Source organism: Nicotiana tomentosiformis, chromosome 8 (genome assembly GCF_000390325.3).
Source record: "Nicotiana tomentosiformis chromosome 8, ASM39032v3, whole genome shotgun sequence".
NCBI lineage: Eukaryota > Viridiplantae > Streptophyta > Magnoliopsida > Solanales > Solanaceae > Nicotiana > Nicotiana tomentosiformis.
Window position 1 is genome coordinate 75,997,808 of NC_090819.1, and position 10,652 is coordinate 76,008,459.

Here is a 10,652-nt window from a genome sequence, read left to right on the forward strand (position 1 = left end):
TCAAGACTAAGTTAGACACAATACATACCTTGCTCTGAATGCCACTTAATTCTCAATCACAACTTTTCCTTTGGAATTCACCTCCAAACCACTCGTATCTATTCAAAAATGACTCAATAATATCAAATATTGCTAAAGGAATCAATTGTATTTCATAAATTAAATTTTCCAAATTTTGTTTCCTCCAAAAAAGTCAAAAAATCGACCCCGAGGCCGCTTGGTCAAAACCTGAGGTTCAGACCAAAATCCTTTTACCCATTCACCCCGAGCCCGAAAATGTAATTAGTTTTGGAATTCGACCTCAAATCGAGGTCTAAATACCTAAATTCCCGAAATCCCTAATTTCTACCCTAACCCCTAATTCTACCATGAAAACTCTAGATTTTAGGTTGATAATTCAAGAAATGTAATGGATAATTGAAAGAAAATGGTTTAGAATCACTTACCAACAATTTGAGGGAAGAAATGGCTCTTGAAAAATTACCTCTACTCGTTTGGTTCTTGAAAAATGTTGAAGAAATGGCTCAAACCCGTGTTTAGAGTCTATTTTAAGTCGCTAGACAGGCCTTCATCGCATTCGCGAGAGGCCTGTCGCGATCGCGATGCACAGCGGCCTGAGGCCTTCGCGTTCGCGAGTATCTCTACGCGTTCGCGTAAGGCAGCTCCCCCAAGCCTTCGCATTCACGACCCAGTAGAAGCATTCGCGTAGAAGAACATGACCCCCTCCCCTAGGCCCCTTAAACTATCGTGTTCGCGTAAGATAGATCGCGTTCGCGAAGGGTACCACCCCCAACGCTTCGCATTCGCGACCAGTCCTTCGCGTTTGCGAAGAAAAAAATTCCCCTGCCCCTATTTTACCTTTCGCGTTCGCGACACTACCTATGCGAACGCGAAGAAGGGCACACCAGAACAGTTGCTGCAGCACAATCTCAGATTTTCTAAGTGCAAATCACACTGTAGCCTATCTGATACTCACCCGGGCCCTCGGGGCTCCAAACCAAACATGCACACAAGTCTAAAAATATCATACGGACCTGCTCGCGCGATCAAATTGCCAAAATAACACCTAGAACTCCGAATTTAGTACCATATCAAATGAAGTTCTCAAGAACACTTTAAAATTTCTATTTTCTAAACTGGACGTCCGAATCACGTCAAATTAACTCCGTTTCTCACCAAATTTCACACACATGTCTTAAATATCATAATGAACCTGTACTGGGCTTCGAAACCAAAATACGGACCCGATACTAACAATGCCAAATATCAATCAATTCTTAAAAACAATAATTTCCAAACTTTTAATTTTAATCAAAAATTCATAACTTGAGCTAGGGACCTCCGAATTCGATTATGGGCATACGCCCAGGTCTCATGACCCACCGGGACCGTCAAAACATGGATCCGGGACTGTTTACTAAAATTGTTGATCGAAGTCAACTAAAAGTAACTTTTAGGGCATAAATTCTTATTTTCGTCAATTTTTAACATAAAAGCTTTCCGAAAACATGCCCGGACTACACACGCAAATCGAGGAGGGTAAAAATTAGATTTTAAGGCTTAAGAGTGCAGATTCGAGTTCTAAAACATAAGATGACCTTTTGGGTCATCACAGCTAATCCGCCTTCTGCTCGACAAAATGCCAATTTATAAGAACATATGACAAACGCTCAAAGGCAGTCACCCTCAGCCACCTCAACGGGGCAAGAACATGTTGATCCTGTGATTCAGGCTGTGCTAAACCAAGGTGAACTTACTGCTCCAAACTTGAGCAATGTTATTAACAAAACGAAGATACACAGGGACATAGAACAAGTTGTGTCACAGGATGCCAAAAATGGAGAATTCACATCCAAAACTACCCATCAGCAGCTCAGTAGTTTCCGCTCCAATCCAATAAAAACCCAGCCTAAAATCTCTGCCAATTTTGATCGACCTACTAGAAGAACTAATCAACACAAGCCAAGTACCACAATTTCCTCCTTCTAGCACATTACACCCTGAAATTAACAACAAACTACAGCTTCCTGCAGGAACCAAAGAACAAGTAAAAAATTCAAGCTTGGACAATGAATATGATCATGCAACAGTGTGGAATAAATAATTCTTGTACATTCAAGGCCAAATGATGAAACTTGAAGCTTGGACACCTCTCTTCAATCCCAATAAAGACTCTCCAATAGTACCAGTTTGGATTATCATTCCAGAATTGCCATGGCATCTTTACAACATGGAAATTCTTACACCATTACTGTCTCATGTGGGAAAAACATTATTCCTTGATCTAGCTTCATTTCAAAAAATAAGAGGCAATGTTGCTAAGGTGAAAATGTAGATTAACTTAACGAAAGAAAGACCTCAACATGTTTGGCTAGGGTATGATGAAAACCAAGATGAAAATGGTGATGGTCAATGGTTGGAAATACAATATGAGAGCTTACCTGTCTACTGATCCTACTGTAGACACCTAGAACATACAATTCATACATGCCCAGCAAAATCCATACAGGATGAGAAACAAAAAAAGAAAGCATCTGGAATAACCAATGAAGAAATAATGCAGCAAGAGAAGTCCACTTCAATTGTACAAAAACAAGAGCAACCACTAGAACAACAAAATCTAGCAGTACAGCAAAGGCAGCACTCTCACCACCAACTGCAAATCATGCACAAAAAAGATCAACCACATGACAGGGAATAAAGGCAGAACATAAAGGCAAATCCTTCATAAGAATAATGGCAAACACAGAAAAATAATAAATTCAAAGGAATTGTACAGAATAACACCAAGAAGAAACAACCAGTATGCATTGCTAAAAGACCAATTGTTCAGCTCGTTCGGAATTCACAAAATGATAATTCCACAAATGCCAACAATCAATTAGAGACAGTTATTGGAGGTGAAACTCCTGTGCTTAATAACTCTTATGGGAAAGAGAAGAACAAGAACAAAGCCCCACAATAGAAGCAACAAACATATGAATCCAATCATAATCAGGGGAAGCAACATAAGGGGCCTATTGCTAATTCCAGCTCCACTATTAAGGGTACAGAATTGACTATGACCCAGGATCCTAGTGCCACAATGCTTAAAGTTGTGGATACAAAGGAAAGTACAATGGGCTGGGTCCAAAGGAGCTTTGGAAAATACAAGAAATCTCTTAATGTGACCCTAGACCATACATGTCTGGAGATACCTTCTCAGACCTGTGTGGAATCACCTAAATCTACTGGAGCTATTAGAAATTACATACAACTAAGGGGTGATGAAGTACAGGAGTCTGAGTACAGTTATGTGGCAAATAAAAGATTATAAGTAGAAGATCAAAGATCTAACACAATACTACAACAGGCAACCCAAGTGAACAACATAACTAAAGCAAACCCTTGCCCAAATGGAGAGCTTATATCTAATGATGAAGGTTCACATCAGGAGTTACAACAAGTGAGAAGATTAGGGATGTTAATGCAGACGTGCATCAAAAATCAAACAAGGAAGACTCTAAAATTGTTGATGGGCAACACTTGGCCATAACTGAAACGGTATACTCCCCAACAAATTCAATCACAAAACCTGTCAGAAATCTTTGGAACTGGAATTCAAAATGAAATGTTGCTAGAAGAAACAACTGGAGTTGAGCCAAAATTTTCTATGGTACCTCATCAATCAGATTCAATGAGATAACTCCAATAGCGTGTGTTTCTGCAACTGGGGTTCCCTTACACATTCAACTAAAAGTTCCTTCGAAGTCCCCTATTCAAGTGTTGCATGAACTGGTTACACATACTGTTACACCAGGAGAGACTCAGCACGTAACAACTGATCAAGACAAATGTGGGAAAGAAGGGGAGGATGAATCAATAGTAGAAAACTTTAACGCAGTAGCAAGGGAAGCAAATTAATCACCCAGAGCTGGAGATATGACTGGCAAAAAAGGAAGGAAAAATGGCAAAACTAAAGATATTCCTCATCCAAAAAGAATCCTGCCCATAAGGGCTGCCTCACAAACTAAATGATGATCAAGTCCTTAATTTAGAACATTAGGTCTGTCAATACTCATCAGACCTTCCCTAGGGTGATCAATATGCAAAGGGAGCACAATTTCTGTGTGATAGCACTAATGGAGCCTTTTCAAAAACCAAGGCATCTTCAAAGATATAGGATCATATTGAACATGGAAACAACCTTCTCAAATTTGAATGGGAAGATATGGTTGTTCTTCAACTCTGTGGTTGAATGGGAGTTGGTTACAGAAACTGCTCAACAAGTGGTTGTAAGGGTGTTCCACCATGATATTAGCCAGCACATTATGATGACCTTTGTGTATGCAAAATGCTCCTCTGTGGAGAGACTAGAATTATGGGATAACTTGTATTGTTTAGCATGTGACATGGAATTACCTTGGTTGGTGGGAGGTGACTTTAATGTGATACTACATGAAGATGAAAAGATAGGGGGGCTTCCAGTACATCCACCTGAATATGAGGACTTTGCTTTTTGTGTAAACTCATGTGATTTGTTTGATCATGATTATAAAGAAAACCCATTTACATGGTGGAGTGGTAGACCTAATTCAGAGTGTATTTTTAAGAGATTGGACAGGATTTTTGTCATTTTACAATTTCAAAACCTGTTTCCAACAACTGAAGTGGAACACTTAATCAAGACAGGTTCAGATCATGCACCATTGCTAATGACTTGTGGGGAACAAACCACAAACTTTGTAAAGCCTTTCAGATTCTTGAATTTCTGGACAAAACATGCTACATTTATCGAGTGGTAAGGCAAAATTGGAATGCTGACTTCATTGGAGATCCATTTTTTTATGTTCAAACATAAACTTAAGAGGGTAAGGTCAGCATTATCTAAATGGAGTAGGGATACCTTTGGAGGCATTTTCAAGCAATTGGAAATACTGGAAGACATTGTGAAGTTCAAAGAGATGTTGTTTGAGGAAGAGCCAACAATTGAGAATAGAATAGTCCTTCAAAAAGCTCATGTAGAATTGAAAAAATACTTGAGTATAGAGGAGCAATACTGGAAGCATAAAGCTGGGATGACGCGGTTTGCAGAGGGTGATAGGAACACTACTTTCTTCCACAACCATGTCAATGGCAAAAGAAAGAAGTTACAACTGAAAAGGATCCAGAATGGAGATGGCAATTAGTTGGAAGATCAAGAACAAATGGCCAATGTTGCAGTTGAATTCTATCAAAATCAGTTCACTAATGAAGCGAATCCTATAGATTTTTCCATGCTGGAGAATGTATCTACTATGGTTACTGGGGAACAATACTTGGAGTTGTGTAGATTTCCAACACTAGAGGAAGTTAATGATGCAGTTTTTATGCTAAGTGGAGATAGTGCCAGTGGTCCTTATGGTTTTACTATACTATTTTATCAAGAGTGCTAGAAAGTAATTGGCTATGACATACATAATATGATTCTGCATTTCTATGGTGGTGAACCTTTGCCAAAGTCTATTACTCATACTAATTTTGTGCTGCTACCAAAGAAACCAAGGGTGCAGACTTTCTCAGACTTAAGACCAATAAGTCTGAGCAACTTTATCAATAAAGTAATGTCTAGAGTTCTACATGATAGATTGGAGAGGTTCTTGCCTTCTCTAATATCTCTTAATCAATCTGGTTTTATGAAAGGGATGAGCATATTTGAAAACATACCACTCACTCAGGAAATAGTCACTGACATAAGATTGAGAGACAAACCTGCCAATGCTGTCATTAAGCTGGATATGAAAAATACATATGACAGGATTTCATGGAAATATATGTTACATTTACTAAGAAGAATGGGATTTGCAGAAGCCTTCATTAATATGGTCTACAATTTGGTGTCAAAAAACTAGTATTCAGTATTGGTGAATGGGCAGTCTTCAAGTTTCTTCAAGTCCACAAGGGGAGTAAAGCAAGAAGATCCTTTATCACCTACTTTATTCATTTTGTCAGTTGAATCAGCTCTTTGAAGACAAGTCATTCATTGGATTTGGTATGTCCAAGTGGTCGTGTCATTTGAACCACTTGGCATATGCTGATGACACAATAATATTTGCCTCAGCTCATCCTCCTTCACTGAGTAAGATCATTGGAATACTGGGCAGATATGAACAGATATCAGGATAACTGATCAACAAAGCTAAGATCTCGTATTACATGCATACCAATATTACACATGATTTGTGTCGTTCAGTAGGTAACATTACATATTTTGCTAGAGGAGAGTTCCCATTCACATATTTAGGGTGTCCAATCTTCTACACTATAAGGAGAAAGGATTACTATGATGATCTTGTAAAGAAAGTAAAGGCCAAATTGCATTCTTGGAAAGGAAAACTTCTCTCTTTTGGTGGAAAGGCAACACTAATTACCAGTGTTTTGCAAAGTATACCAGTGCACCTACTATCAGCGTTGGATCCACCTAACAACATTCTTGTCCACTTGCATAAAATCTTTGCACGTTTCTTTTGGAGCAACAAACAGGAAGATAGGAGCAGACATTGGGATTCCTGGAAGAATCTATGTCTTCCCAAATATGAAGGTGGTTTAGGGTTTAGGTCTCTCCATGATGTATCAAAAGCTTTGTTTGCTAAACTATGGTGGAGGTTCAGAACTACTAAATCTTTGTGGACTAACTTCATGTGTAATAAGTACTGCAAAAAGGAAATACCAGCCGTGGTGCAATTTAGAAGAGGCTCTCATGTTTGGAGACAAATGCTGACTGCTAGGGAATAAGTGGAACATGAAATATTGTGGGAAATGAAGAGTGGAACCACAAACATATAGCACGGAAATTGGACCGGATTATAAGCACTATATCATGTATTACCACAAGATTTTCCAATTAATGAGGAATTACAAGAGGTGGTTGAACTAAGGCAAGAGGGAACATGGAATGAACAGTTGCTTTCTCAGAATTTTACAGAAGAAATTGCTGAGCATATTAAACTAAATGTTCAGTACGGAGGCAGTGAAGAATTATAGGATAAGCCATACTGGATGCCAACGGCTTCTGGTAAGTTCACTGTGGGGAGTGCTTGGCAGATTTAAAGACATATAGCAAATCCTAATCAGGAGTTCAAAAATATGTGGATCAAAGGTTTGCCATTCAAGATATCAATCTTCTTGTGGAGATTATGGAGGCACAAGGTGGATACTGATGATGTATGGAGAAGGCAAGGCTACATAGTTATGTCCAGATGGTGGTGTTGTCTTCAACCCAAGGAGGAAACAATTGAGCACATATTCTTAACTGGCCCTACAGCTAATAAGGTTTGGAGAACATTCTTAGGGGCAGCTGGGATTAATATAGCATTGGTGCATGTAAAACAAGCGATAAGGGCTTGGTGGAATACTAAGTGCTGCCCAAAATTGAAGTTGTTGTTTCAGGTAGCGCCAGCCATAATTATATGGGAGTTGTAGAAAAGGAGGAACATAGGAATGAATGGAGGAATAATATCAACCAGTAGAGTCATACATGAAGTTAACAAACCTTTGCATTACTTGGCAAGTGTGAGGTATCCATGGTTATCAAATATGCTATTGCTTTGGCCAGACTTGATAAGCTACCTTGAAAGATATAAACAGACTATTGATAATCAGGCTATCACATGGCAAGCGCCGTATATATGATGGTTCAAATGCAATACCGATGGAGCTTCAAAAGGTAACCCTGGGCCTAGTTCACTAGGCTTTTGTGTGAGAAACGAAGAAGGAGATTTGATGTATGCAAGGGCTGTGGACTTGGGGATAACAACTAGTGTTATAGCTGAGACTAAGGCTATTGTACAAGGCTTGGAATGCTGTACGCAGCAAGATATTCACCCTCTCATTTTGGAGACTGACTCATTGCTAGTGGTTCTGTAATAGTGTATGGAGGTTTACATACAAGCAGGATGTGGACAGATAAATCAATAAGGTTTACGATTTCTGTAATGACTAACGATAATTCACAGCATGTCCTAATGATTTTGCTTCTGCTTATGTATTACTTACCATATGTTAGAACATCCTAATTACTGGGATCCAGTTATATTCACTAAGCTGATAGGTGATAGGTGATTCCATGTACACGTATACTGCCAGGTTAGCAGGTGGTATTCACGCCTAAACTTGCAAAGTAAGGGCAGTATACATACTTACTTAGATTGGTGTATTAGTGTATTGGCTACTGCTGGAGTCACAGTCACAAATTATACTACCAGGTGATTCTTTTATATACATATAGGTTACTTCTTCCATGTACAACTTCATACAATTTGGAGCAGTATGTTTATTAACTACATTACCCCATTGCGACAAGAATGTATGAAGGATCAAAGCTGGAAATTAACAGTAATAGAAGGTGTTCTGTTTCAGAGTAGTATGCTTTTTAATTTTATGGTAATTTTAAGTGGTATTGACAAGTATACATGTCCAAACTGGAGGTGTTATGGCATTGTAAGCATGTGAATTAAATTGCACAATAACAAGCTTTCAACATATTAGGCTATTGGTCTTGACTTCACTAGATAAAATTATTGTTCATGGAATTGGGAATCTACTTGGATTCTTGGTTGCTTACAATTGATGGTGTTACTTGGAGTTCCACTTCACTAATTGGATTTCAATGAGGGTTATCAAATTCCATCAAATAACAGGATCAACAACAATATTGGGTTATACTGCAACAACTTTAGTGCAAAAGATAGGTACAATACAGTTTCATTCGTGCTAGCTTCTTTGTTATTTTTGTATTCTGTAGACTGCTAGGGCACATTCCAGTGGTATTAGCATGTTATCATGCTCATTCCGGTGGTGTTCTAATAGGATATGGAGGTGTATATACAAGCAGGAAGTGATTCAGTTAACCATACAATATATAGTGAGCATTAGTCTGGTTCCAATGTTGTTAGAAGGTATATTCACTATCATTGTAAATATGTGTACTGTTAGGATATTATTCAGTGGTATTGGCATGTTTACATACCTAATCTGGAGATGTCATGGCAGTGCATCCTGGCTACTATTAGCAGCTTCTGCTGCATTTATCTTGGTACATTCAGCATACATTCGTAAGTACAGAGAAGGGAAGCTCATTAGCAGCGTACCTGCATACTCCTTGGATATTTGGTCAGCCCCGGAAGTTCATGGTGTTGCATGAATTTTCACATTTGCCTTGTCCGTTGGAATGCAAAACTTGGCGCCTGGCCTAGTGGTATATTTGCAAAAGAAGAAAAGGAAAAAAATAATGAATATTTTGGAATCATTCAGATTCTTTGGCACGAACTAACAAGAACACAACAATTTGGTAGCACTAAAATGACATTGCTAGGCTAGTAATGAATATTTTGGAATCATTCTAATTCTTTCCCTAATCTAGAGTTCTACATGATAGATTGGAGAGATTCTTGCCTTTTCTAATATATCTTAATCAATCTGGTTTTGTGAAAGGGATGAGCATATTTGAAAACATACTACTCACTCAGGAAATAGTCACTGACATAAGATTGAGAGGAAAACCTGCCAATGTTGTCATTAAGTTGGATATGGCAAATACATATTATAGGATTTCATGGAAATATATGTTACATTTACTAAGAAGAATGGAATTTGCAGAAGCCTTCACTAATATGGTCTGCAATTTGGTGTCAAACAACTAGTATTCAGTATTGGTGAATGAGCAGTCTTCAGGTTTCTTCAAGTCCACAAGGGGAGTAAAGTAAGAAGATCCTTTATCACCTACTTTATTCTTTTTTCAGTTGAATTACTGTCTTGGTCCTTGAATCAGCTCTTTGAAGACAAGTCATTCATTGGATTTGGTATGTCCAAGTGGTCGTGTCATTTGAACCACTTGGCATATGCTGATGACACAATAATATTTGCCTCAGCTCATCCTCCTTCACTGAGTAAGATCATTGGAATACTGGGCAGATATGAACAGATATCAGGACAACTGATCAACAAAGCTAAGATCTCGTATTACATGCATACCAATATTACACATGATTTGTGCCGGTCAGTAGGTAACATTACATATTTTGCTAGAGGAGAGTTCCCATTCACATATTTAGGGTGTCCAATCTTCTACACTATAAGGAGAAAGGATTACTATGATGATCTTGTAAAGAAAGTAAAGGCTAAATTGCATTCTTGGAAAGGAAAACTTCTCTCTTTTGGTGGAAAGGCAACACAGTGTGTTGCAAAGTATGCCAGTGCACCTACTATCAGTGTTGGATCCACCTAACAACATTCTTGTCCACTTGCATAAAATATTTGCACGTTTCATTTGGAGCAACAAACAGGAAGATAGGAGCAGACATTGGGCTTCCTGGAAGAATCTATGCCTTCCCAAATATGTAGGTGGATTAGGGTTTAGGTCTCTCCATGATGTATCAAAAGCTTTGTTTGCTAAACTATGGTGGAGGTTCAGAACTACTAAATCTTTGTGGACTAACTTCATGTGTAATAAGTATTGCAAAAAGGAAATACCAACAGTGGTGCAATTTAGAAGAGGCTCTAATATTTGGAGACAAATGCTGACAGCTAGGGAATAAGTGGAACATGAAATATTGTGGGAAATGATGAGTGGAACCACAAACATATGGCACAGAAATTGGATCAGATTATAAGCACTATATCATGTATTACCACAA

The 10,652-nt window shown here is 38.4% G+C and overlaps 1 protein-coding gene across 1 annotated transcript; it reads left to right on the forward strand.

Moving 5' to 3' along the window:
* Window positions 1–5,186: 5,186 nt before the first annotated feature.
* LOC138897695 (uncharacterized) lies at window positions 5,187–6,753 on the forward strand. Its single transcript, XM_070183699.1, has 4 exons — window positions 5,187–5,382; window positions 5,662–5,855; window positions 5,971–6,097; window positions 6,215–6,753. The coding sequence occupies exons 1-4, from the start codon at window positions 5,187–5,189 to the stop codon at window positions 6,751–6,753; spliced, it is 1,056 nt and encodes a 351-aa protein (XP_070039800.1).
* The last annotated feature ends 3,899 nt before the right edge of the window (window positions 6,754–10,652 follow it).

What these genes read in the sequence shown, in the direction of transcription:
- LOC138897695 (XM_070183699.1), top strand. Translation starts at nt 5,187, where the DNA reads ATGGCCAATGTTGCAGTTGAATTCTATCAAAATCAGTTCACTAATGAA. An exon ending in TAGTGCCAGTGGTCCTTATG is followed by an intron (nt 5,383 to 5,661) that starts GTTTTACTATAC and finishes GTTTTATGAAAG; the next exon opens with GGATGAGCATATTTGAAAAC. An exon ending in TTAATATGGTCTACAATTTG is followed by an intron (nt 5,856 to 5,970) that starts GTGTCAAAAAAC and finishes TCATTTTGTCAG; the next exon opens with TTGAATCAGCTCTTTGAAGA.